Source organism: Thamnophis sirtalis, unplaced genomic scaffold (genome assembly GCF_051295495.1).
Source record: "Thamnophis sirtalis isolate CommonGarterSnake01/CBP01778 unplaced genomic scaffold, rThaSir2_p1.2 scaffold_14, whole genome shotgun sequence".
Lineage (NCBI taxonomy): Eukaryota > Metazoa > Chordata > Lepidosauria > Squamata > Natricidae > Thamnophis > Thamnophis sirtalis.
The window spans coordinates 22,141,786-22,169,689 of record NW_028261394.1 but is presented as its reverse complement, the minus strand read 5'-3'; the positions used below and the strand labels follow the sequence as shown (position 1 = coordinate 22,169,689).

General features: G+C 50.4%; 1 protein-coding gene across 2 annotated transcripts in view; it reads left to right on the top strand.

Moving 5' to 3' along the window:
* NHERF2 (NHERF family PDZ scaffold protein 2) overlaps positions 1-27,792 on the top strand; it is an 83,119-nt gene extending 55,327 nt beyond the window's left edge. Inside the window, exons 3-7 of one of the 2 annotated variants that reach the window (XM_014067649.2) lie at positions 9,253-9,435; positions 11,692-11,845; positions 13,533-13,576; positions 14,250-14,309; positions 23,427-27,792. In XM_014067649.2, the coding sequence (XP_013923124.1) occupies positions 9,253-9,435; positions 11,692-11,845; positions 13,533-13,576; positions 14,250-14,309; positions 23,427-23,585 (600 nt within the window). In that variant the 3' untranslated portion in view covers positions 23,586-27,792. The remainder of the gene's footprint in view (positions 1-9,252; positions 9,436-11,691; positions 11,846-13,532; positions 13,577-14,249; positions 14,310-23,426) is intronic. The other variant, XM_014067650.2, reaches the window with a different exon arrangement.
* The last annotated feature ends 112 nt before the right edge of the window (positions 27,793-27,904 follow it).

The following is a 27,904-nucleotide window of genomic DNA, read 5'->3' as shown; positions in this document are numbered from 1 at the left end:
GCCATGTGACCGAGTGGGAGTGGCTTGGCAGTCATGTGACTGGGTGGGTGTGGCCAACTTGTAAAATGTGGTGAAACTCTCTTGCTTAGCAACCAAAATGTTGGCTCAGAAACTGGCATTTGAAGCACGCAAGTCTTAAAGCTGTCAAGTACAAGACCCTCGTACCCCTAACCCTTTAGAAAAAAACCCCAGGGGTGTTCAAACTTGACAGCTTTAAGACTTGTAGACTTCAACTACCAGAATTCCTCCTCTTGCTCTTCATCTTGATGATGTGCGGATGGGGGAGGGAGCTGGAACTGGTTCTAAATGGCACTGTAGATTTGTGGGACCTCTTCTATAGAAGAGGTTAGAACTGGCAGGAACCCACTCCTGGTTAAAAGTACCCATGAGTGACACACCTTTTCTGTTTAACAAACTATTAAAGACAGAAGTTTTTGTGAGCTGCCCCTTTGTTTTCTTCTGACCTTCTGCTTAAGGCACCCAACATGAGTCCTATCTAAAAAAAGAAAGAAGGGGAAATGGGGCTTAAAATAAACAACATTTTATGCAAGTCAAATAAAAACGAAAAATAACTTGAATGCCTTTTCATCTTTGCTATAGCAGGTTTTTCCCCTCAGTTTGCACCCTTGTTGTTACTGTGCCTCAGTTCCTGCTTTCATGTCGCTCTTTATTTTTCCATGGCCACCTGGGGCTAATTTGAACCAGGATGCAGACCGTTTACATGAACCTGTTGCTTTGCAGGAGCCCTTGGTTAGAGGTTTTGGTTTCAAGCAATGGCCCAGGTCAGAGGGGTTTGTGGGGTAGAAGCGCTTGCTTGGTGGGGGACATTTGTCTTCTTTGCTGCATGAAGGCATGCTGGCGACAGCTTGGAGCAATGCCTTAGGAGTACTTGCCTGAACCTTTGCTTGTATAGAACAATATCCTGACATAATGTGCTTTGAAAGAGGCAAATCTCCCACAGAGAGCTACTTTCTACAATCTGAAACCGCTTGGTTAGGAGGAATCTGTGTGGACAAAGTACACCCCCTCAGCCACCCCTCCATCCCCAACTTATATTCAAACCTTTTATTACTTCTCCGGAAAGAAGTCACCTGGCTGGCTTGCAGCCTTGCAGGGTTTTGGTTGCAGTCTGAGGCTTCTGCACTTTAGTTGGTCTTACCAGAGTAGCCATAGTCTTTCTCCCAAGGAAGAGACCTCTCCTTATTCCATTCGCCACCCCAGTGAAGCTTTCACCCCAGGAAGACAAAATCTGCCACTCTCTGTCCATTTGCATGGAGTCGGCATTGCCTGTTGAGAGAAGCTGAGGCCTTTTTAAATACTGAGCCACAGGCCGGCTTTGGCCCCCTCTTTTTCATCCTTAAGCAGACAAAGGAAGAAACTGCCTCGCTTCCAGCCATCCAAGTGGCATCGTCAGCATCTCTGAGCCTGCTGAAGTTTTCCCAGCGGTTTAATCCTAATTTCTGCTTCTTATTCCATTTTACGAGTTGAGTTGCTTCCTGTAGTCATGCAGCTCTTTCAGGAGGCAGGTAAGGTAGCAGCCCTGGGTACCCAGAGTTTAAAGGCCTGCAAAAAGCCTTTGGATAATCAATAAAGCAAAAACAGAATTTGTTTTGGAGCTCTCTGACCTTTTCCACTGTCAGATGTTAGCAAAATTATCTGAGGTGCTCCTGTCTTTTCTTACTGCAAGCTTTCTGTTCTTCTATCCTGGGTCTTTGCAGTCCCAGTTTGAAACGTTGAAAGAAATACAGTCAGAAAAAAGTAATCCTGAGTTAATAGAAAACAGGAATTGAATGGAATAAGACCAAATTTGTATATTAAATGAGACCTGATCTGGGTTGTCTGTTAGAGACCCCAATAAGCCATGCACACCTCTTTTCATAATTCCCATGCTTGTCGAGACAAGTATATAGTCTCTGTTTGTCTCTGTGTTTCTGTCTCTTTCTGAGAGGGGAGGGGGAGGGAGGGAGAGCCTTCATTCTGCCAAACCAATTTTGCAGCAGGGCCTTGCTTTTAGAGGTGATGGCTCCAGGCCCAGCAGTTGACTTGACAGGATGGCCTGAAGGATGCCAGATCAGCTGGAGGGGACAGAGTTGGGGTGGGTGGGAGGGATGCCAGGAAGCATTTTCTGGTCACTGGTGGCTTAGGAGGAGCCTCCTTATGCTGTCCTTGTGGCAGAAAGTGTATAAATTGGTTGGAAACTATCCACGGAGAGAAGCAGCCTAGAACTAAGGAGAAAGGACGTTGGTCTTACCTGAACGTCTATTCTCAGAGTGGGGGAGGGAGTGGTCACGTGTGGGTTTTCTCTTAGCCTGATTGGTCCAAAGACTGAGAGCAAAGCTTTAAATACTCGTGCCTTCCAATCCTGGCCCAGATTCTCGAAGCCGAACAGTACAACTGAAACAACAAAAAAAGAACCACAACAAACCCCGGGAACGCCCGGGCCCTCCCCTTGGCCCCAACGGAACACAACTCAGGGCGGGTCATGACCACTCCCTCCCCCACTCTGAAAATAGACGTTCAGGTAAGACCAACGTCCTTTTTCCAGAGGAGGGGGAGGGAGTGGTCACGTGTGGGACATACCCAAGCTAAGGTCCCAGGGAGGGAGAACAAGAACCACTAGGGCCCAAGGGGAGCCTCAGCCGCCACCCCCTGCAAGACTCTCCGACCGAAGGACGCGTCTGCAGACGTGAAGGCATGCAGACGATAATGTCGGATGAAAGACGTTGGGGAAGCCCAAGTGGCCGCATGACAGATGTCCTCAAATGGGGCCCTTGTGGCCCACGCCGCCATGGTCGCGGCACTCCTAGTAGAATGGGCCATGATCCCCGACAGGGCCGGCCGACCCGAAGCCCCATAAGCCTCCACAATGGCCTGACGCAGCCAACGGCCAATGGTAGATGAAGACACCCTTGACCCCTGCGTCCCCGGCTGGAAGGAAACAAACAAGGCCTCCGACCTATGGACCCCCTCGGTCCGCCGGAGGTAGATCCGCAGAGCGCGGCGGACATCCAACCGATGCCAGAGTCGTTCCCTGTCATTGGATGGACCTGGGCAAAAGTCGGGCAGGACGATCTCCTGAGCCCTATGAAAGGGGGTATTCACCTTTGGGATGAAGGCCGGGTCAAGGCGAAGCACCACCCTGTTCTGCTGAAAGTGACAAAGGTCGTCCCTAGAAGACAGGGCACCCAGCTCTGAAATATGACAGGCAGATGTAACCGCCACCAGGAAGGCCACCTTCAACAACAAGAAACATAAATGAACGGACCGGAGAGGCTCAACCGGGGCGCGAGTGGGTCCCCCCTTGATGGTTGATGTGAGCCTTGGTGGCCACATTGTCCGTCAGGAGGAGCACATGACGCCCCTCCACCGAGGACTGAAAGTGACACAGAGCCAGGCGCGCGGCCTTCAACTCCAGCCAATTTATGTTGTGGCGGAGGTCTGAGGCCATTCACCTGCCCTGCGCCATCCGAGAGCCCACCAGGGCCCCCCACCCGAACAGACTCGCTTCTATGGTGACGGTCACCCTGTCCGGCTCCCAGAAGCAGCAGCCCCGCTGAATGGCCGGGGAAAGCCACCACGCCAGAGAGACACGGACCCCCGCCGGGAGACGGAGAGTCCGAAGAGAATTGCTCAACTGCCCCCTCTGAAACGGGATGAGCTCCCACTGGAGGGGCCTGAGATGAAGCCTGGCCCACGGGACAATCCCGATGCAAGAGACCATCTTGCCCAATAACGGTGACAGAGAGAGGATGGAAGTGAACCGCCTTCCGCGAACGCTTTCTGCTAGTTGACGAAGGCTGTTCTGCCGTTCCTGAGACAGACTCACCACCCCCGACATGGAATCTATGACTGTCCCCAGGTGGAGAATGCGAGTGGAGGGGGAAAGATGGCTCTTGGCGAAGTTCACTGAAAAGCCCAGGCTTTGAAGGCTCCGAATGGTGAGCCGAAGATCCGAGATGGCCTGAGGAAGGGACCCCACCTGAACCAAGACATCGTCCAAATAACATTGGAGCCGCACTGGAACAGACTATAGATGAGCTGTCAGGGCCACCAGAACCTTCGTGAAGGTCCGGGGAGCTGAGGCCAGCCCGAAGGGGAGAGCCCTGTACTGGTAGTGGCGGGACCCGTGCAAAAACCTCAAGAACCGGCGGTGAGCGGGCAGGATAGGAATGTGAAGATAGGCCTCCGTGGACCTCACGGAAGTCCCCTTTCCTGATGCCCTGAAGGATAGATTTGAGGAAGGACATTTTGAAGTGCCTGTACACCAGAAACATGTTCAGGTCTAGAATCGCCCTCCAGCCCCCCGTACTCTTCGGAACCACGAAGAGGTTGGAGTAGGGCCCAGGCCTTGTTCCCCTAGAGGAACTGCCTCCACCGCCCAAATGTCAAGAAGGTGGGCAATCGCCTGATCCATCAGGCGGTGGCGCTCCCAACCCCGAGACGGAGGGAACGACCGGAAGAGGTTTGGAGGAGTGGAGAGAAATTCTAACCTGAGACCGTGACGAACCGTGGCTCAGACCCAAGCGTTCAACGTGATCTCGTCCCATTGATCCGCATAGAGGGAGAGGTGGCCGCCGATGGGACGACTTGGGTTCGAGTCACTTCCCCCTGCGGTAGGGACGGCCGCCTCCACCACTAAAGGGCCGCCTGGTCTGACCCTGGAAACGACTCCTGTCCTGAAAGGACGGCCCGGAGAACTGCCTATCAGCTGGGAAAGAAGAAAAACGCTAGTTATAGCCGTAATCTGCAGCCCTATACCTTTGCCTACGGAAAGGACGTGACTTAGCCTCGGGCTTCTTAGCATTAGAAGGAAGAACCTTCTTCTTGTCCTTATCCTCTACCAGGATGGGGACAAGGGCCTCCCCGAAAAGATTGGGCCCCTTGAAGGGAGCGGCTGCCAAATCCCATTTCGCCTTGTTATCCATCTGCCAGTGACGCAACCAAAGAAGCCTACGAGAGGTGACAGAGGTGGCCAAGGCACTGGAAGCAAACTTGACCGTATCCAGGGTCGCATCAGCAGAGAACTGGCAGGCCGCCATGATCTGAAGCAGATCTTGGTGGAGCTGCTCGTCCTGGATAGGAATGCGCTCCTGAAACTTCTTAAGCCACATGACCGTGGCGCGGTTAAAATAGGAAGCCGAGGCTGCGGACTTAATAGCCCATGCCGTGGCGTTAAAATTCTTCCGCAAGGTAAGCTCTGCACGCTTATCCTCCGGCTTCATCTTATCTGCCGCGTCGCCCGAAACCACCGGAGAGGAGGAAACAAGGGCGGCCACCGGGTTGCCAATGGCTGGAAGCTGAATGGCTTGAGCAAAGGTCTGCTCCACGTTATAGTGCCGGCGGTCATTACTGCGGGGAGCCAAGAAATTGGAGGGGCGAGCCCACTGATTGGTCAAGACCTCCAAAAACAGGGGAGGAGCAGGAATCTCCTCCTTGTTGGTGGCCGTAGCAGAAAACATGGCCATGCCAGGATCCTTAGGAGGGGGCACTGAAGGATCCCCCGTCCCTACCCTAGTGGTCTGCCGTGCCTTGTCTAAGAGAATCTTGAACATGGCAGGAACAAAGAGACACTTAGAAGAGGGCTCGTCTGAAAGGCCCGCATTCTCATCATCCGAGAAGCCCATGTCCTGGAGGTTCTCCCAACCCCCCCCCAAGAACGAAGCCTCGCTAAACATGGAAGGAGAGGAAGCTCGATACTGGGCTCTGCCTAGCCCCCCATGCCTAGAAGAAAGGGAGCCCCTGTCTCGTTGGGCAATGCCCCGTGAGATGGCTGCAGAAATAAGCCTTTTAATTCCTTCAGGAAGATTATCCAGATCCTCCACATCTCCATAAGCAGAACCAGGCCCCTGAGGTGCCAACCTGTGAGAGGAGCAGGGGCCCCTGGACGTACCCTCCAGAGCAGTGGTCCCCAACCTTTTTATCGCCGCGGACCAGTCAGCCTTTGATAATTTTACCGTGGCCCGCTGAGCGCGCGCAGGGGTGGGAGAGCGTTGTTCGCGATGACAGCTTTGGGCCACACGTGCGTACCTGCGCGGGGCTCTCTTCCCTGGAGCCTTTGCACACGGCCCAGGAGCTTTTGCGCACGGCCCAGGAGCCTTTGCGCTGCAGCGATCATGTCCCCCGGCCGCTGCAGCGATCATGTCCCCCGGCCGCTGCAGCGATCCTGGCCCCCGGTCGCTGCGCGGCCCGGTGCCAGGTACTCCACGGCCCGGCATTGGTCCGCGGACCGGGGGTTGGGGACCACTGCTCCAGAGGATCACCTGCAGGGGAGGGGGAACGCCTCCTCCTGGAGTAGGCCCGAGACCTGCTGGGAGAGCTCGATGAAGAAGCAGGGCTAAACCCCCTAGGGGAAGATCTGCTGGAAACAGGCCCGAGGGGGGACCTGGACCTGTCCTGGGATGAAGGCCTGGCCGACTGGGCCTGCCTTTCTGCCCTTGCAAAAGTCTTCTCCAGCGCCCTATGCTGCCTGGCTTCCTCCCTAGTGGAGGACCTAGAAGGGCGCCGGGCAACCAAGGATCGCTGGGGGGGGAGACCCCCACCCCACCTCCTGATCCAGGGCTTCTTCACCCCCAGTCAGGCCCACCACCTGGCCCTAGGGAATCTCCGCTCCCTCGTCCATAGCCAACCTACGTGTCCGACGAAAGGAGCAGGAACACAGGCCTCCGAAAGCCCCACCGGGACCAGGGCCTAAAGGTCTGTGGGGGAACTAGGCCCAAAGCCTCGTGCTAGGCCTCACCCACGAGGCAGGCCGAAGCAAGGCCCTGCGTACGTGGCGACCTTTAAAATGGCCGCCGGAACTCCGTGTGCGGGCGAAAAGGCCGGCAAACACTCCAGCGGCTCAGCTGGGCTCCCTGGAGCCGGCGCCGCGCTGAATTGAGTTGGGGAGAGCCAGGCGGCACCCAGGCACGCTCTCCTCACCCCCGCTTGGCCTCCACAGCAGCAATTACAAATCTGGCGGCGCGGCAGCCGCCTGGGGCAATTAGCTGTTCTGCGGGCGGCTCGAGCGCTCCACGAGGCGCTGAAGCCACTGCTGCCGCAGGAAAGCTGCTCCTCAAGCACCTGAAGACTGGAGCCAGGCACCCCGCACTCCCGGGGATAGGGCTGAGGCTCCAGGCCCGCGGGGGGGGGGGGGTAGGCCAAACACCCTTGGGGCCACAGCTGCACAATTTAGAATTTTTGGAAAAGTTTTAAATGCCCAATTTAGCCAAATAGAAACCAGATTGGAAACAACAATAAATCCTACCTAAGTATTTCTCTAACAGTGCTTGGACCAAAGACTGAGAGAATCTGGGCCAGGATTGGAAGGCACCAGTATTTAAAGCTTTGCTCTCAGTCTTTGGACCAATCAGGCTAAGAGAAAACCCACACGTGACCACTCCCTCTCCCTCCTCTGGAAAAATTTCCTAACAGTGAGAACAATCAACCAGTGGAATAGCTGGACTTCAGAAATTGCGGGTTCTCCATCACTGGAGGCTTTCGGAAAGAGGCTGGGCAACGATTTGTCTGAAATGATATATAGGGTCTTATACTTGAGCTGTACTAGAAGACCTCCAAAGTCCCTTCCAACTCCATTATTCTATCTTCTATGAATGACCTTACCTCCAAATCCCAACTGGCCCAGAAAGATCAGCTTCTTCAGTGGTGTCTTTTCACCCTGCATTAACTCCTGGTATCTTAATTGGACACGTCCATTTGGTTTTCTTTGGCAGTGTTCTCTTGTGATTTTGTTTCAACTTGCCTGTCCTGGAATCTCCTGGTGGTCTCCTCTCTAAATCTCAACCAGGCTGAGCCAGCTTAGTTTTGCGTTATTTATTTTTCAAACTTAGCTTAGGAGAGAGAATAGCAAAACCCGGGTGTAAGTGAAAAGTGGGTCAGCCTGGAACACCTATGTAGCTACAAGCAAACTAAGCCCAGCTCCCCCTTGAATGCTGTTGACCTTTATCTAACTCTAAGCAGGTGCTGACTTTAGTTAAGGAGGTTTCTGTGCAGAGGGTTAGCCAATAAATCAATTTAATTGAACCTTCATGTGTGGATCTAATCTGTTCGCCTGACACTTAGATAATTAAGACTTATGTCAGAGGACTGGCTGCCTCTTTTCTGCCAGGCCAAGAGTTACACAGTATGTTCGTTTTTGCAATGGACGTGGATTTTCTATTTTTCTTGCTTTTCTTGTAGGGGGAGCTTTAGGTATTTTCTTTATTTTTTTAAAAAAACTATATTTTAATCCTATTGTAAACTACAGTCTGAATGAAAGCGGGAGAAAGCTACACTGAGTCACCTGCAGAGTCTTGCCTAGGACTTCACCAGATGGCTGTTTGCTCACTGCAGGGTAGGAGGAGGAGAACTGGAGCCCCCAAAAAGTGGAGACCCAGAGCAGGCAAAGTTCTCGATTCCAAAGACCCATTTCTGATCTTGGGTGTTTCTCTAGCATCCTCCCTGCTCCTTGCAAAACATTTATGCTTCCTGGGTTGAGTGCTCCATCTGTGGCGGTTCTGGAAGAGCTGTCTAGGATCAGATCCACTCCATGTGAAGGGTGTCCTTGAATCACCGGGGGGGGGGGGAGGCTTTGATGCATTGTTGGTGGTTCCATGATGGTGCTCTCAATCAGGATCCCCCTTCCTTGCTGGTCGCTGTGGCTGCTCTATGGAAAAAGATGAGGCCTCTGTCTTATTAGCGGGAAAATCTGCAGAATCAAACAAATTGCGCAACAGTGTTTAGTTGTGATGGCTGTAGCGAGCCTTACAGGATAAACAAAATAAGGTATACTATTTTTCATGTTATAAGGCAAATATATGTAGCTTTTTGTACTTCAGTTTTTCTATGCATGTCATTGTTCTGTGAAAGTTTGGTCTGTGCCTGTAAATAAACCAGCCTAGTGAAGGGAGGCCTTTCCCCTTCCTCTGATGGATCAAAGATGCCTTCCCTGCTTCCCTATTTTGCTCCGGGGAGAGCCTCTGCCTTCGTCTCTTGGGGTTCCTCTTCCACGTAATGCGCAGGAATAAGTTGCTCTTGAGCTGATCAGGTCTACCTAACGTTACCCTCTTGCCATTCAGTGAGCCCCTCCGATGTCTTCTCTCAGGATGGGACTGGACAATTGATTTTATCCAAGATGTTTCCTCCCATTGAGTCTATTTATACCCTCTCCTCCTCCTGGCCTTTGGGGGAGCAGGTCTCGCTTGGCGCTTCCTCGGGGCTCCTTATTGTTACCAAAGAAGAAAAAACAATGCCTTTTTCTCTCCCCCCCCAATCCAGGATGTGAATGGGCAGGCCAAGGAGCCTTTGGGGCCCCGACTTTGCCACCTCAAGAAAGGGCCCAATGGCTATGGGTTCAACCTGCACAGCGAGAAGTCCAGGCCTGGCCAGTTCATCCGCTCAGTGGATCCAGATTCCCCAGCATTCACGGCGGGTCTCCGGCCACAAGACAGACTTGTGGAGGTAATGAGGGGATCCGGGAAGCAGGAGAAGGATCCTGCCTCTTGGAGGAGAATCCACCCGACGTTACTGCCCCTCCGAGGTGGCAAGATGTTTTATTTCTCCCTCTGTTTACGCAACATCATCCTCAGCAAGTGGAAGGAAGGCAAAGGAGGCCAAGGCCAGAGTTGGCCTCAGGGGAAACCTTTGGCTTTACGGGTTTCAGCATTTTGTTTCTTTATCAAATTTCCACACAGCCCATCTCACCTCAGGGACTCTGGGCGGTTTAGAAGAAAAACATACAGTGGTATAAAAAGCATAATTAAAATACAAACACAAACACAGCATGAAGAACAAGGTTGCAATGAGAATGTTCAATAGTTAAAAAAGAGGCAGAGGGAAGGCCCTCCAGTCTTTGAGAGAGGACCCCAAGCAGGAGAGCCTGTGCTGGGGCCGCCTTCCCTGGGGGGCCCTGGGCGCCCTTTGAGCTGCCCGGTTCGCTTGTGGAGGTAAGCAAACGGGTGCAAAATGCCTGCTAGGCAAACCCATTCTTTGCTGTGGCACAATTTTGCCAAAAAACAGAAGTTTCAGGTAGTCCTCTACTTATGACCATAATTGAGCCCCAAATTTCCACCGCTAAGCAAGACAGCTGTTAAGTGACTTATGCCTCATTTTATTACCTTTATTACTACAGTTGTTAAGCAAGTCACTGCAGTTGTTAAAGAAGTCTGGATTCCCTCGTTGACTTTGTTTGTCAGAAGCTGGTTGGGGAGGTTAGAAACGGGAGTCGCTGCAACCGTCATAAATGCCCACCTTTGCCAAGCACCCGGACCTTGATCACATGACACATGTGGGGACGCTGCAGTGGCTGTAAGCATGAAGAACGGCCACGTCACTTTTTTCAGTGTCATAGTGTGGTCACTTCAAACAGTTGTGAAATGAATGGTTGTAAGTCAAGGACTCTAGTAAACTATGGTCACCTGATTGTGTGTGTGTGTGGGGGGGCTCCATTGCCGATTGCCTAAAGTGCAGTCATGTCACTCTGGGTGAGGAAGGGGGAGCGACCGTCAGAACTTTGGAACCGGGTCAGGTAAGGAAACATCTGAAAGCGAACCACAAGACACTCAGAGAGCCCCAAGAGCCCTCAGTTCATTCCTGAGCAGCAGAGACCCTCTTCCATTTGCGTCCTTCTCTGGGGCGATCCTTGCGGGGCATCCCAGAAAAGGCTCTGTCGGACTCTTTCCTGGTCTCCGAGCGGACTTCTGCATGGGCTTTGGAGAGGGAAGAGAAAGAGAAGTCCTGCTTTCCTGCCGCTCAATACCTCCCCCATCGCCTCTGATAATTAATTTAGCATGCCTGGCGCATTTCCCAGGCATATAAACGGACTTGGTGACCTGTGGAGTCGCCACCCGATCCAGGCGCCTCCTGCTCTTCGGGACTGGCATCAATGTTTGATGGGCTCCTCCTCCCTTTGGGAGCGTTTGGCTGGGGCGGGGGGGGGAGGGGTGGCTTTGTCTTATTTGCTCTTTTGGCCCCTTTGAGCTCCCTTCAGCTCCCTGCAGCCCCCACCAGGCCACCTGTTCAAACACTGCAAGCAGAAGGTTGTCGGAAGGGGAGAAGGGTTGGCAGCATCTCCAGGGCTACGTCTGGAGAGCTCTCTGGGCACCTGCAGAGGTCCTGCCCCCCCTTCCCCACTGATTACTTAAAGGGGAGGAAGGGATCCCGGGCAGCCGTTAGAGGCTGACTGGGAGGGTTGGCCAGGAGAAAGAAAGTTTGCTGGAATCAGCACAATAAGCAATGAATCTTGTGGAGATTTGAAACTCAAGGACCTGTGTTCCCATCAACTCCCAAAGAAGAGGTAGTGGGCATTCAACAGGTGCAGCCTTGCCCGGGGATGGAGACTGCAGGAACTGCTCGGCTTCCTTTAACAACTCTTCCGTCCTCTATTCCCCCCTCACAGCATGTTACGTATTATACCTTATTCAGCATTTGCTGTTTTTGATCATGTGCATCGTGTGGTAATACCAATGTCAGCCCTGTGAGGTAGACCAGATCCGTAAACACACCCCGTGGGATGGGCAGAACTCAACTTGATTGAGTGTGGCTAGAATACTAGAGCCTTGCTGGCCTGATTCTGCTTCTCCTCCTCCCACCATACCTTCTCTGGTGTGGCTGCCCTCTTTTGGTTCTGCAGGGATTGGGGTCCTGGTGCAAAGCCCCTGGGTGCCCTCATGTGCATTTCTTACCAGCTTCTTCCTTTTTGGTTTGGCTGCTCTGCAGGTCAATGGGATCAATGTGGAAGGCATGAAGCATTCAGAAGTTGTGGCCCACATCAAGTCTAAGGAAAACGAAACAAGGTTGCTGGTAGTGGACCCTGCCACAGATGAGCATTTCAAGAAACTTGGTGTTGCCCCTGCTGAGGAACACATTCGAGGTGAGGAATTCCACCAGGAAAGGAGCAGAGCCTGCTCACGAGAAAGGCCACTCGGCTCTCTTGTAGATTAATCTTGGTTGACCTCCACCGCCAAATCTATTGCTCAGCCCCAAAAAAGTGAGAAATGAAATTGCAAGGTATAATCCAATGCTTTGAAAACTTGGCAATTTTAAGATGTGTGGAAGGGCAGAGCACCTGATCCTTTCCATGGACGGAAGTGGAACCAAATTTTCCGCAGTCTCTTGGCAGTCGCAAGTGAAGTGAACAGATTTTGAAAGCATCCGTGGCCAATTCTCTTAGGCTACAATAGGCAACCTACCCATCTGACTGGGGAAAGAGAGGGGTGGGTGGGTGAGGTATCAAACAGGCCTTAAAAAAGAAAGGGAACTTGGTATGATTATGACTTTTTTGACCTCCCCCTTGGGCAGATGTCTCTGCTGCCCAACTAGGAGGACAAAACGTCAATCTTTCCATTTTGAGAGTTGGCCTGGCGGCAACAGGCCCAGAAACCACTTTCCTTCCCCACACTTAGAAGTGTCTCAGGAGGCCTCTGGCTGACCCTGCCACTGCCTGGGGCTGCAGTGGGTGTCCAGTTGTCCTTCAGCAGGTTGGACTTGAAAGACCCAGGTCTCAAACAGAGCAAGGCCTGGATCCCAGCTGCTGGAGAGACTCCCTGCTCTTCTTGCCCAGGGTGCGGTGGAGGAGACCATGCCTTCCACCCAGCCTACATAGTTCCACCGCCAGCCCCCCTCCCTCCCCTTAGCCAGGCTGAATGGAGCGCTCTGTGTTCTTAGCACAGCTGTTTCCTATTGAAGCTGCCTGCCCTCTTTTCTTCTCTGGCTCTCAGTGGAAAGAAAGACTCCAAAAGGACAACTTGGAATAATTTTGAGATTTTTGCAGTGGGGGGAGGGGAGGGAGAGAAGCGGCTGGTGTCAGATGTTGAGCTCAGGAACAACCAAGAGACGAAGCGGAGATACTTTCTTCTTGGCTCCACATAGAAGGAGCCCCCCCCCCCAGTTTTGTTTGCAAGCAGCAGCAGCGCCAAAACCAGGCGCTAATGCCCAGACTGGCTTTCCAAATGCCGCAGGCCAGGTTCAAATATTGCCCTTCTTTCTTCTGGGCAAGGGACCACCGGGGGAGGGGGGGGCTGGCTGGGCCCTCGCAGGAGTTGCCAGGAGAGAGAGAGAGAGGGAGGGAGGGAGGGAGGGAGGGAGAGAGAGAGAGAGAGAGAGAGAGAGAGAGAGAGAGAGACTGTGTGTGCGTGCGTGCATGTGCGTGTGTGTGTGTGAAAAGTAAAGTCTGCCCCAAGTTGATTCCAAGAGCAGTGACTGTATGGACCGAGCCACCTTGTTCCTTGGAGACCAGGCAGAGGCATTTCTCCAGGCCTCTTTCTGGGCTGCTTGGTGGTCACTTCCCAGCCTAGGTGACCAGTGGTTTCCTGCTGGGTCTCTATCCCTGCACTAACCACTGTGCCCTGTTCTCATTAACCCTGGGCTGTCCTGTGCTGTGATCCAAGGTGGAGCTCTTCTACACAAGCTGCCACTGACAGGCTGGGCCCTCTCCCTCCCCCACCCCCAGAAGCTGCAGAATGGATGGCTCTCCGGCCCAAAGGGGCCAATCCTCTGCAGGGGTTTAGGGAGTTCACGGGAACGGTTCCTCACTGGAGTTGTTTCTACATTTTCTGCAGGGGGAATTCCTCCACCTATGACGAATGGGTCAGCGCAAACACAGGTAAGCGGAGTTGAGCGTTGGCTGTTCTTCTTGGGCGAGCATTTTGGGAACCATTCTGTCCTACTCATCTTCTCCAGCCAGCAGGTTTGGGCATTTGACCTCCCCTTCTCTCACTGCAGGAAGCAGGGATTTTGGCCCTGAGGCCAGAGGGCCATAAGCGATCCTTTGAAACGGATCCAAGATTGCTTTCCACCTCTAGACCTTTGATAGGAACTCTCTGGCCATTGCTGATAGTTGGCATTTGGCTGAGATCGGAGCACCGTTGCCTGTGGGGGCTGTTAGGGACCCCAGATTCTTCCAGTTCAACCTCATGGCTTTGAGTCATCATAATGCACGTCCGCTCTGCCTTTGCACAATCGGGATACCTAAGCCTACCCTCTCAACTTTGCCCAATGTCCTAGTGCGATGTGACAAGCCAGCCTGCTGTGCTTTGTTCAAAAAACCATGGCTTGGTATGTGGCCCAAACCGGGTCTCCAGAAGAAGGTCCTGGCCTCTTTTCCCTTTCTCTTCATCTGCCCAATGATTCTCAATTTTGTTTTCTTTAATCAAGCAGGGTATCTGCCTTGGCAGAGGCCTCCCGCTGCTTTCTCCAGCCAACAAAGGGAGGGGGGTCTTTCCCAGCCTCTCTCCATGTCTTGTGATAAATGTGCCCCCTTTTTCCATCCCTCACAGCTGAATGGTGGATCCATGTCTTCGTCCCACAGCGATTGCCAAAGTCCTGAGGAGGCCGAGGTAAAGAAGCAGCCTTTTTCCTCACCCATGCCAAGTACTGACTTGCAAACCACCAAGATCTCACCGTTCTCATAGACTCCTGGGGCTGAAAGGGCCCCTGGAAGTTATCTAGCCCAAGTCAGGATTCTCCGCCTGCTCTCCCATGGTGGCTGCAGCCTTCTTGGCCCTTTCCCCTTCTCCTTCTTCCCTTTTTTATTAGCCTTTGTCTTTTTTATCTTGTCTTCTTTATATGTCATTCTGAACTTTTCCCACCATGGGTAGCTCTCCCTTCCAGCATTGCTTTTTAGCTTCCAGCCCTTTGCGTGTCAAGTTTTCCCCTCCAGCTTTTAGCCTTTTCTCCCCCTTTCCTCATCTTTCTTCCGAGCAGCTGGTGAAGTTTCCCTCCCACTTTATGCCTTCCACAGCCAGTGTTTCCCGTCCTCTTCTCCCCGCTCTGAGTCTTCCCTCCCTCCTTGCTACCTAAGCGGTTCAACATTTGCTGGCCCCTTCCCAGAGGCGGCCGCACTCAAACCGCTTCTCTCCTGCGTCCCAAAAGGCTCTGCTGATCCACAGAGACGCCACAAACGGGCAGGCCGTGTAAATGCAAAAGGGATTCGGATTTTTTCCACTCTGTGACATCTGACATCCAGCGTGGAGCAATGCACAGGCTGCCCTTGCCGAGCCCTGCAATTGACTCCCTTAATTGCATTCAAATGTGAAAGAAAATATTTCCATGCAACACGGCTTCTTCGCTGCTCTTTCTTGAAGAGCGAAACTGTGTGGCTTTGATTAGGAAGGATCCGCTCAGGCGCTTGTGAGGGAGCCGCTGGATCTTGGCTTGAGGTCCTCCAGCTCCGCATTCTTTCCACACTTGGGGGGCCGGCAGAGGGGAGGGAGTGGGGAGAAGGCTCTGCTGGTCTCAGTAGGCTTTTGCCAGTCTGGGGAGAGGAACGGGATCGGGTGGGTCCTTTGTGTGGGATCTTGTTGGGGTGGAAGGGGGAGGCTCAGCCAGCACAGAGGGAGTGGCTCTTGTCCCTCTTTGGACCCTCGTGTCCAGGGTGGACCTCTCGGTCTTCAAGCTGCTTTGGTTCCAGGGGCAGTCCCCCCATCCCTCCCCCATCTCCCTCTGGCTGCCCCTCTTGGCCGCTCCTGTGGCACAGCTGAGAGAGAAGAAGGGTCCCTCAGTTACTCCCCACTGCTGCCCCCCTGCCGAGTCATTCTGCTGTACAGTTAGTCCTTGACTTACGACCATGTGGAGCCTGGAATTTTGGTTGTAATTCATTGTAGTCATAAATCAAGGCATCACATGGCCAGAATATTTTACAACCATGTTTGCAAAGTCATAAAGTGAGTCATAGCAGTCATTAAGCAAATCACATAGTTGTTAAGCGAATCTGGTATGGTGTTTTTTGCCATTCTGCTGGAAAATGGCAAAAACTGTTGCAAATTGCAGCTAGGGGGCCATGAGACGCTGCTACCAGTCGCCAATGTGAGCCAGTTGCCAAGCACCGTAAGAGGCAATAAGACGACTGCGGGGAAGGGTGCAGCAATCATAAGTCTGAAGACCGGCTGTCAGGAGCTGTTTTGAAGTCCATTGTAACTTTGAAAGCTTGCTCATCAACCAGTCGTAAATCGAGGGCTACCTCTACTCACAGTTGGTTCCGCTTGAAGGATTCCTTCTGCTTTGGGTGTAGAAAGAGCAGTGGGGAGTGTGGCTTCTTGGAAAATGCGGTGTGTGTGTGTGTGTGTGCTTTTTGTCAGAATGCCAAGAACTGGAGAAGGGAAGCAGGAAGTGGAGTTGGGGTGATGTTTGAGCCCATGTGCCCGTGGTCCCCCTACAAATGCTCCAATAGGATCATGGGGAAGTTTTCCAGCCATCTTTTTTGCTAAAGTAGCTTCAAGAGCATTTCCTTTGCTCAGAATTGTACCATCCAATAACATCTCCGGGAAGACTATTACAGTTGCTCACTACTGCATGGAACAGGGGGAGGGGGGATAAGCCCACCAGGAAGGTGCCGCAATAGCATTAGGACATAGACTTATATACCGCTTCACAGTGCTTCTCTGTAAACCCTCTCTAAGCGGTTTACAGAGTCAGCCTTTTACCCCCAACAAGCTGGGTCCTCATTTTACCAACCTCGGAAGGACGGAAGGCTGAGTCAACCTTGAGCTTGGTGGGATTTGAACTGCCAAATTGCAGGCATCTGGCAGTCAGCAGAAGTAGTCCTGCAGTACTCCACTCTGACCACTGCGCCACCACAATGCTCCTAATATATATATATTTTTCTCTCGTAAATGTGTTTTTATTTTCCATTTTCATTTTCGTACAGTCACATATATACTGTGCATAACCGGGGCCATATAACATTAAACAATAAACACAGCCATTCCTCTTGTCAACAATACCCCCCAAAATAGAAACCCAATGTACCTCTTCGACCCTCAATGCTCCTAATATTATGGACCAGCCTGCCTTCTCAGGACCATGGTATCTTCTGGACCATCTCTGAGAGTTGGGAGAGGGAGGCATGGTGTTACCCTGTCTCTCCTCCTTCCTCTGGACCAGTGGTTTGGGATTCAAAAATTTGGGATTCAAATTTTTTGCTACCGGTTCTGTGAGTGTGGCTTGGTGGGCATGGCAGGGGAAAGTTACTGCAAAATCCTCATTCCTTCCCAATCAGCTGGGACTTGGCAGGCAGAGAATAGATGGGGGTGGGGCCAGTCAGAGGGGGTATTTACCGGTTCTCCAAACTACTGGAAATTTCCGCTGCCGGTTCTCCAGAACTGGTCAGCACCTGCTGAATACCACCTCTGCTCTGGACCCATTCCAGTTGGTGGCAATGCAGGGGAGAGATGGAGCCCACAGCTCTGGCACAGTGGGATGCCTTAGGGCTGAACACTCTCCCCCCTGCATCTACATGGAGGTTCTGGGAGAAACCATCAGCGATGATACCTAGCCCTACATTCCTGCTCCTGGCCAACAAGTATTTCAGTAGACGGCCTTGGAGGATGTCGGGGGCTGCAGGAGGAAGAATACGCTTCAGTTTATTCCTAGCAAGTCTTTAGGCTTTAGAGCCTCTGGACCCAAGAGTTTGCCGTCTCTTGTTCTGGTTGTTCAAGTTGTGCACTGCCACAAAACAGAACCAGTGCACAACCTGAGGGTCCTCATGGACTTGCAGCTGCTGTTCAGTGAAAAGCCAGCCAGGACTTTGTCTTGTGTCCCAGTGGCATTATTTTCCAGACTGACGTAATTACTCAGGCCTTATGTGCTCCACATGAGGTTGCCCCTTGAAGAACATTGAGAAACTTCAAAACTCTTCCAGCATTTTTTTTAATGAGTTGAGGGAACTTCACAGAAATATTTGTATTGCGGCAATTAGGTTGTTGGTTATAGGAAGCGACCAAAATTGGCTTTCAGAACCTTTGATGTTGGTTTCTTGGCTGCTTATTAAAAGCAGGCCTTGAGATCCTAATTGTCCTATTCCCGCTCTCACGCACATATACCACAAAGGATTCAAGGGGTTTACTGAGCCTTTCCAAGCTCCCCCAAAGCATTCCCCAGGGAACCCCAGTCCAGCAAGAAGCCACCCCCAATGAGTTTCCCAATTCAGTTCTTAAATGACTCCCACAACGAATCCAAGGAGCTGGAGCAGTCCACAAGGCAAGGACAAGGCAGAAGCAAAGCAAAGCACCTCCACACCAAAGTCCACCATCAAGGTCCCAGGCAAAGGCAAGTCTGAGAAGTAGAGTCAAGGCTCTAAGTCCACCGTCCAGGCCCGGAAGATCAACAAAGAAACGGACAAATGCTAGGCATCAAACTGAATGTGGTGTTGCCAGCGTTGTTCCCTTCTTCTCGCTGCATCACAAGAGCACAGTGGTGGCACAGTGGTTAGAATGCAGTACTTCAGGCTACTTCTGCTGCCTTTCGGTTGCCTGCAATTTGGCAGTTCGATTCTTACCAGGCTCAAGGTTGACTCAGATTTCCGTCATTCTGAGGTCGGTAAAATGAGGATCTAGATTGTTGGGGACCATAGGCTGACTCTGTAAACCACTTAGAGAAGGCTGGAAAGCACTGTTGAGCGGTATATAAATGTAAGTGCTTTGCTAGTGCTAGTGCTCAGTGCAGCCCATCAAGAGGGATGAGGCTGCTGCCTCAAAGTAGCCGGGATGACTGCCATTGCTCCTGCCTCTTCTCCGCTCTGCAGACTCTCGGATCAGGCGGAGGAGACACTTCCTTCTCATCCACATTGGCTGGCTGCAGCTGCACGCATGCTCCTCCTGAGGCCGTGGGGCTGTCTCTCGACCATCTCACGCATAGCCGGCTGCTCGTCTGGTTGCCCCCCTGCAGCCATCCCACCACGTTTGATCTTGCTGATTGCCAGCTCAGGGCCACTGTCCGCTTCTGGGCATGCTGCCACCCCCCTCACCCCAAGGGGAATGGGACAACTCGCCACAGCCAACTCAGCCTGTACAACTTGCTATGGCCAACCCACCACAGCCAACTTGCCATGGGACAACTTTCCACAGCCAGCTCACCATGGGACAACTTGTTGCATGACAATTCAATAATTCAGTTTAATCGTCTAAAATAATTTTTAAAATATTTTAAATTTTGTCATATTTTCCTTTGGCATCTTTTTTTTTAATGATTCTGTTTCACCATTTCTTTGATGTGGAGTTCCCAGAAGATGACCTAATTAATTTACAAGCCTCAAGACAAAGTTCAAAAGAAATCCATTCATTTATTAGGATCAACATTCTGGCATGTACTCCTGCGGAGCCAAAACTGCTTCAGTCAATCAGTCAAGCTGACTGAGGAGAGGGGAATCCCTTGGATACTCAGGCATTGGGATGAAGTCCATACCGAAGTCCATACCACTTTTGAACGGTGTGAGTCCTGTGCTACTGTGAACAGCATTATTGTACGCAACCTCAGCAAAAGATAAAAGGTCTGCCCAATTGGATTACTGATAGTTCACGTAGCACCTCAGGTACTGCTCTACCATGGCATCTCTCTGCTGCCCCTTTGGTGCTCAGATGAAAAGCTGAACTAAGATCCTGAGATGACCCAATGGACCGCAGGAACTCCCTCCAGAACTTAGCCCGGAACTGGACCCCTCTGTCTGAAATAATTATTCGAGGTACTGCATGCAGTCAGTAGATGTGCTTCAGGAAGAGTTTAGCCAGCTTGTGAGCCGAGGGTAGTCCGCTGCAGGGTATGAAGTGTGCCTGTTTGGGAACAGGTCTATTACAGTCCAAATCACTGTTTCCCCCACTTTTTGGCAATTCTACTATAAAGTCCATTGCGATCTCCTTCCAAGGCCTCGTTGGCTCTGCTACTGTTTGCAGTCCGGGGGTGGTGGTGGTGGTGTTCCCAGTCATCTCTTCATTGTGGCGCAGATGGTGCAACTTTTTGTGTAACTATCCACATCTTTCTTTATGCCAGGCCACCAGAATTATCTTTGGGCTAAGTGTAAAGTCTTTAGGAACCCAAAGTGGCCTGCCGGTTTGGCATCATGGCTCCTCTGGATAAATAGGGTGTGTAGGGATTCTGGGACATAGAGTTTCGTCCCCTTCCATGCAAAGTTATCTCTTTTTGTCAAGATGTGTTGGTGGTTTGGGGACCAGGGGTCTGCTAGTAGTTCAGTTTTTAGCCTTGTGGTTAGGTCGCTTGCGAGTTGGTCTTGCCAGTCATGGAGTTGCCATCTGGTGGTCACTTGGGCAGCTGTTTAAGTAGAGGGAATGATGGCGTCCACTACATGTTCCCGTTCGCATTTGTACTGAGGCATGCGGGAGAGGGCGTCAGCTAGAAAGTCCTCCCCCCTGGAATGTGCTTTAACACAAAATCAAAACGGTTGAAGTATTGAGCCTGTCGGACTTGTTTGGGTGATAGTTTCCGTGGGGTCCTAAGCGCCTCCAGTTTGGGTTTGGGTAGTTTTGCCCCAGGGATGATTTCGATGGCACAGTCTGTGCCATCGCACTCAGCCTCGCTAAATACCTCTGCGAGGTCCTGATATTCCATCGGAATCAGTTCGGCCTCTGGGGTTTTTGTCGGATGTGGTTGCCAGTTGTTCTTGTGGGCTCTTTTGGGGGGTTCTTGTGTGCGTGGTGTTTCTGCTAGCTGGTGTGTGAGGGGTTGGGCACCCTTGATCTCCTAAGTCTGCGGGTACCCCCTTGCCACCAGATGGTCGGTCTCCATTTGTCTAGCCAGGAAAGTCCCAGTATGACTGTGTCTGTCATTTTGGGGGCTATTATGAATCAAATTACTTCCCAGTGATCTGCTAGCTCTAGCCTCACTGGTTCAGTCAGGTGGGTAGCATAGGCTCCTCCCATTAGGGACCTGTCAACCTGCTCGAACCGGATTGGGTGAGCCAGTCTTTTTGCTCTGATCCCCAGTTTTAGGACTGTGGTTAGGTTGATCAAGCACCTTGTGCAGCCTGAGTCTATTAGGGCTTGAAAATCCCCCTGGTTTCCTGTTTTTGGGGCTGTGAGGCTTATTGGAAAAAGGAAAGGGTGAATTGGTTCACTCACCATTGGGTCAGTTTCTCCATCATTCTCGCTGTCATATGACTTGGGCGACTGATTGTTGTTGCCTGGGGTTCCACCACTTTTGCTTGAGGGGGAAGGGGCCTCTGCAGCCTGGAGGGCTTTGCCGGATGTGTTGGTGGTCCTTTTGGGGCCTTGTTCTGGTCGTGCCCTGGGCGGTGGGTCTGGCTTTGGTTTTGGGGCTGGGGCTGGGGTTGGGCATGCAGCTGCCATGTGGCCCATCCCCCCACATTGATAGCATTTCAGCGGACTTCGAGGGGGGGCTGATCTCAGGGCCTGCTGTGGTGCTGTGGTTCCTCGTCGCCTGGGTGGTTTCAGGTCAGGTTGACCTCTCTCTTTTGTGTCCAGTTGCTCTCTCATGTCATTGACGTACAGCCCGCTGCTGACTTTTGTTGCTACTTGGAACCACTCAGAGAGTTGATTTGGGATGTCACAGTATACGGTTGCCTGGACAAGCAAATTGCAGGAAGTCATCTATGTCTTGCAGTTGGGGGGGCTCTCCTCTTGTGGAGGGCTGCTAACCATTCCCTTGCTTTTCCTTCTAGCCCCTCTGTGATGGTATTCACCATGGCCCTGGGGGATGGGTAGAGGTGCCCATAGCGTTCTAGGTGGATATCAGCTGAATCGAGGAATAGAGCTAGTTGGTCTGAGTCCCCGTCAAAATTTCCCCTGAATTGGGGCGGGTCATTCAGCCCTACTCCTCCTGTCCGCCTCTGTATGCTTGCGCCTGATATGGCTGGCCGTCTTCCTCACCTCTAGTTTGGAGGGAGGGAGGGGTTTGTCTGCCCTGTCCAGCCTACTGTGTGGGAGAGGCACTGATTCTAGTTTTGGGCTCCTTCTCCTATGGGTGGGGGGCTGCACTCCAGTCTGCATCTCTTCCCCTCAACAGGATCAGATGTCCCTCCCCGCATGATGGCCCCTCATCAGCAAGGGTGGTCCGGTCAAGATCCTCCCTCTGTTGGTCTATTTCACTCTTCAGGGATTCCATCTGGGGCTTTGAAAGCCTGGCTTGTGTCCAGCCCACCTCCAGTCCACCCTTGCCAGTTTGCTTGAGACCCTCCCCTGTATCTGGGGTCTAGGGTGAAGGAATTCTACTTCAGCTGCCTTAGGGGCTAATTTCCACAAGTACTCATCCTTTCTTGCTTCTGCTGCTGGGAAAGGCATCGCTGCTTGGCATTGCTGCATACCTCCTGTTGCCTGATTTTCCCTCCAAGCACCCCAAATATTGAGGAATAAGGATTAAGGAAACCCGGAAATCTTGATAGATTTTTAAAAGTACGTTTTGGCTCTCTGTGAAGTTCCCAGAAGATGTCCTAATTAATTTATGAGCCTCAAGACAAAGTTCAAAAGCAATCCATTCATTTATTAGGATCAATATTCTGGCGTGTACTCCTGCGGAGCCAAAACTGCTTTCGCGTAATTGTGTTTGAACTTTACTCCTCAGTGAGTTAGTGTGGAGACCTGGCCACGGCAAGTTGTCCTAGAAACTTTTGATGTGCCCGGGACCAGCTCATCTTCTTCCGAGCTGGCACTCACAGAGGCGTCTGGGGAAGCGTCCGAGAAGGCCATCACACGAACTGTGGTTCGTCTATGAAAAGTGCTGGAACTCTCAGCTTCCTTTGGAGCTGCTGATTACAATAGACCACAGCCTATTAAAATGGCCGGACCGTTAGTTTAGGGTGAAATACACTTGGATGGCATTTAGGTCAAACTGTTGTGGGAAACCACTCCCTTGTCTCAGCATATGGTGTAAACTTTAGCATCGCTTTAAGCCATCCTAGAGGTCAGTTGGTTGCGCAGTATGAACACAGCAATTGTGTTCTTAGTTTCAGGGTTAGGCATATTGTGTGAATCCAGCCAGCATCAAGTTCTGTTGACAGCAACCTGCAAATGACTAAAAGGATGTATTTACTGGTTATCCTCGCCTAGTGTTAGCAATGGGGTCCAGAACTTCCATCACTAAGTGACTTGGTCACAGAGTATGACATCACGTGACCATGCCACTTAGCCAGGGCAACTCTGGCTGTTGGCATAAAATGAGGGCCTGCAACTTCTGACTTCCTGCTGGTTTCCCCATTGAGTTTGCTTTTGGCAAGCTGGCAAGGAACATCAGAAATTATAACCATGTTAGCGCATCAGAGCCGAGGTGGCGCAGTGGTTAAATGCAGCACTGCAGCTTACTTCAGCTGACTGCAGTTCTGCAGTTCGGCTGTTCAAATCTCACCGGCTCAGGGTTGACTCAGCCTTCCATTCTTCCGAGGTGGGTAAAATGAGGACCTGGATTGTTGGGGGCAATATGCTGCTCCGTAAACCGCTTAGAGAGGGCTGAAAGCCCTATGAAGCGGTATATAAGTCTAACTGCTATTGCTATTGCATCTGCAATGGCCCAAACTCAGAGGACTTTTTCCCACTCCAGAAGTAAGATGTTCAGGTGACTAATTTCTATCCCAACATATTTTTGCAGTCTTGTCTTGATCTTGTAAGTCATGCAAAGTTTGTGCTGGGTTTTCAGAACCTGTCAAAATAGTTTGAAGCAGAGCAGTAGTTTAGCCAAAGAACTGCCCCTGTTGAAGCTCCTTGGTTTCCTCCTAGGTGAGAGAGGCGAAAAAGAAAGATCCCTTTGAAGAAAGCGGGTTGAACTTGAGTCCCACCGCAGCGGAAGCCAAAGAGAGAGTGCGTGCCAAGCGGGTGAACAAGAGGGCGCCTCAGATGGACTGGAACAAGAAGCGGGAGATTTTCAGCAACTTCTGAGCCCACCAAGGGGCTCTCTTTCCCTCCCGGCTCTTCCTGCACGAAGACATTTGCAAGGTGCACAACTTGTGTCCCACCCCGACGGACAACGCAATTCATGCTCCACATTTTTCCACAGGCAAGACGGATTCTTCCTGATCGCGGCGAGTGAAAGGGAATGCGAAGAAGGCGGGAGGGAGAGAAAACCTCTTGCAGTTTGTATTAATTATGGATCATTTAACTGGCAATATTAGAATATATTATTTATAGGACCATTTTTATATAAGGAATTGTTTGAGTTGCTTTTCTTCCCTATTTGTGTTTAGATATTTTAAAATATTTTTACATTCCAAATCAGCACCTTTCCTTTCCATTTAGCTGAAAGCTAGAGTTTATACCACTATGGACTGCAATGTTAACAGCTTCAGAAATGGATTAGCCAACTATTCGTTCATTGTGACTCTTTCTGTTCTGAGTTTGGAGTTTTATTTTTGTCATACTTTATCTTCAGTACTTTATTTTTTTCAGTACTTTATTCAGTTAGCATTTGAAAATCCCTTGTTTTTAGCATAGCGGATTCTTTTCTTTCCAGTCCTTTTTCAGGCTCATAACTTAACAAGTACAAGATTTTTGTTACAAAATACAACACACGATTACAAGGACAGAGATCATAAGCAGTCAAGCCAACCTGTCATTTATTAAGGGATTGTAATCTGAATTCATTTTTGTTATAACAGAGTCGCTCAATAATGAAATGGATGGCCTATAAATTTAATAAGTAAATAAATGGAATATACTTTTTAGTGAGACTTGAGAAACATATAAAAAAATGTTCCCTCAAGAATGAAGTTCTTGCTGGTAAGCAAGAAACATCTCAAGGTGAATTTCTATTATTTTTAGGACATTAAAAAAAACTTACAATTCTTTAGTTTTGCTGATCTTTCAGGAGCTGTGAGGCAGCCAGCATCCCTTTCAGCTTGCAACCTAAAGTTTCCGTCCCCAAGATGTTGACAGGGTTTGGTCTCAGGTGGGACTAATCTTCATACAGATGGTAAACATGATTGTGAATTTGGTGTGATGCTCTCTAGCTCTTCCACGGTTGCTCTTGGGGAAAGCATGAATGCTAGATACCAGTGGGTCTGCTGATCCCCAAAGATCATTGTGGCCCACCTGCTCCAGAGTGGTCCCTTTGTGCCTAACTCGGTGAAGACTCAACATCCAGAGACAGTGGGCAACGGGGGGAGGGTGTTGTTTCTGGTGGTCGTCATTGGCCACTGACCGTTCCAAGGGAGCCAGGGAATGGAACCCACAGGGAAACTTACATCTAAGCCCTCTAGGCAAGGAGTATTTTTACTCCATCTTTATTCCTGGCGAGGCACCTGCTATGGGAAATTTCGGCTGCAAATGCCAACGTGCCTTGGATCCAGGTCAGGACAGAGCAGGCAAATTTGGAATTTCCCACCAAATTGATTCTCTTTTGGTGGGAATGTGGTTTCTAGTGTTTCTGAACAGCATAAAATCAAGGCAAATATTTCCAAGTAAGTTCTGCAGAACTCTCTTGTCCATAAAAATGCCACTAAGAGTTGTGGACCCAAAGTGGAGGTCACTCTGGACAGAAGTACAGCTCCCAACATTTTGGTGATGCCCCAGACACCTTCAGAGGAGCTGCCAAATTTAACGATTAATTTGGCAGGAGGGATATGTGGCAAGTCAGAAATAATCTTAACCATATGGAGTATTTATTAAACCTAAATATAAACCTAATTGAGTTAATGAATGAACCCTACCCTACTCTTAAAGGCTGAATGTGGTCTTTGGCATGGAAAAAAATGCCCACCAGAGAACAATTCCCTGAGCAGGAAGGGAGGGGCCTCCTCGCAGCTTTGCTAATGAGGGAAGGAAAAGGGCAGGGATGGCTCTCTGTGCCTTCCCCAGGAAAAGGAACAACCCTTTTTACTTTAAAAAAAAAGTTTTAAGAAGCTAGCTGAATGGGGTGCAGTTTTTCTTTCTTTTTTTAAAAAAAGCAGAGGGCATGTAAACAAGGAGTTGCCTTTTAATGATGGCAGAGATTAAATATTGCTCTCCTGGGGTCCCCTAAGTCCAGGAGCTGGCTGCAATGGTGCAATGAAAGCCCTGCCTTTTTTTGTATACAAACTGTTCCCTGGCACTCCTGAAAGGGGTGGGGGGGAGTGATGTTTGGTGCTTTATGAATATTTTGCAAATGGTGGACTTGACGTTTGCTTAGTTTGTTCTTCCTTTGAAAAAAAGGTAGTGGTTGAGCAATTTCTTGCATTTCTTCCCAGAGGGGCCTTTTGTTGAGGCGCTGCCTGGGTTGACTTAAAAATCAGGGACCTGACAGAGGGCTCTGATGCTCTGAAGAGGCTTCCGATACATCATATATGAGTTTATGATGCATTTGCATCCCTTATGCGAGGCTACACTGCTTAATTATACCCCTAGGAGTCGGGCTTCAACCACAGAATCTCTGGGCTGAGAAAAGCTTCGTATTGCAAGAGAATCAAATTCCAGATTTGGCTCTCCTGTTAAAGAAACCAAGAAGCTTCCAGTGAGAACTTTTTAGGAGTGGGGAGACCATAAGCTGCAATTCACACCTCACCCTTTCTTGTTTTCTTTCCAGTGAATCTGATTGTAGAAGATGTGATTGTGTTTGAAAGGACAAGTAAAAGCCACGAGTGTCTGGTTCTCTGGAACTTTGTCTTGTCTTTGTAGAAAGGGGATATCCCGGCAGAGAGAGGGAAGGCTTGGCGGTGGTCCTGTCCACCCTTTGGGGCTGGTAGGTGCCTGTCAGTTAGGCAGCAAGCAATGCTTGTCATTTTTGAAAGTCTGTCTCTCCAGCTTGTACACCTTGAGGCTCTCCAGAGGTGCTGGGGCTAGAGTGTCCTTAATGCCATCTTGGTTGAGAACAAGTAGCAGTGCATTTCTCCTTGTCTGTGGAAGGTCCCAATTTGGGAGATATTAAACAAGAATTTTGGATTTAGAAAACTAAATTTCAGATTAATGATTCCATTAATCTTTGACTTCACCATTGTCCATGCAGGATGTCAAGGATTGATACAGATCATAGAAGCTGGCTCCTCAAACATCACTGTTATAATGGATTTTAAAAAAATATTTAAAGGTGTTTTTTTTAAATGTAGCAGTGCCCACTGGGTGTTTTCCATAAAGTCAAGATGGCAGCCAAAGCCCCTCCCCTTTCCATGGGAGACCCATGTGCAAAGGAGGTAGGGCTTCCAGTGCACAGCTGTTCCTGCCATCTTCGGTTTCTCTTTCCTGCCCCCCAACTGGTGCCCCGGAACCAACTTATGAGCAGGGAGAAAAATGTCACTGCAGTTTTCAGTTTCTCTGCAATGATTCACCACCAGATTCCAAATTATTTTAATAGCTGTCCTGCTGTAAGTGATGGAAGCATAAAAATGTGGCATGATAATGTGCATAATGCAAGGCTACAGAAATGGAAATCCCACCCCCTTCCATTTCACGGTTGCAGGAGTCCCCCTTTGTCCGTTTCTGCTCTGTTCCCCCTAGTGAGAATTGGTGGGCTCAGAGCCCCAGGCTTGGAGATGTCCAGCTGATCTAATGGGGGAGGGGATGCTCTTCATTGGAGGAACTGGAGCCACCACAACAGGCAGCTGGGGAGGTTGATGGATGCCAATGTGGAAGAGGCATCTTCTGGGGGAGGTGTGCATTTTTAAAATGTGTGGGGAGACTGGTATTAAGGTGGAAATTCTTCAGGTAGTTCTCATGGCTTGCATTGAAAGTGTTTTTTGAGTCACCTTTTTTGTTTCATCGTTTTATGGAATCGTTTTCACATTAAGAGACGCTGGGGCAAAAGGTGGGCCTCAGCCCTGTGGCCTTTTTCTCCAGAGGACAAGTATGCAGGTGCCAACCTAAGCAGGGGCTTTGTAAGTTTTCCAGACTGAAGGCTCCCTGGATGGTGGGTGGGATGAAGGCCCCAAATGAGTCCAGCGATCATCCTGACTTGTCACCTGCGTTATTCCCAAAGGGACTTCCCTCTGCTTCCTGGAATGATGCTGGTGGATAAAAGCACACACTTTCTTCTTCTGCCATCCTGCCAGCTCTGTAACTTGATTTCTGCACATTTTAGAAATTCTCTCTCACACAAAAACTGACAAAAAGAACTATTTTAATTGCATTGTGTTTAAAAAAGTATACTACAATGTCAATAATAAAACTGGTTTCTCATGGATAGCAAGTTTTGTTGTGTTGGTTATTGTTTTCTTTCCATTTTTTCCCCTTCCTGAACTTGTCTTCCAAACACATTTTCCGACAATTCTCAAGATTCGCAGAATCACAAACGT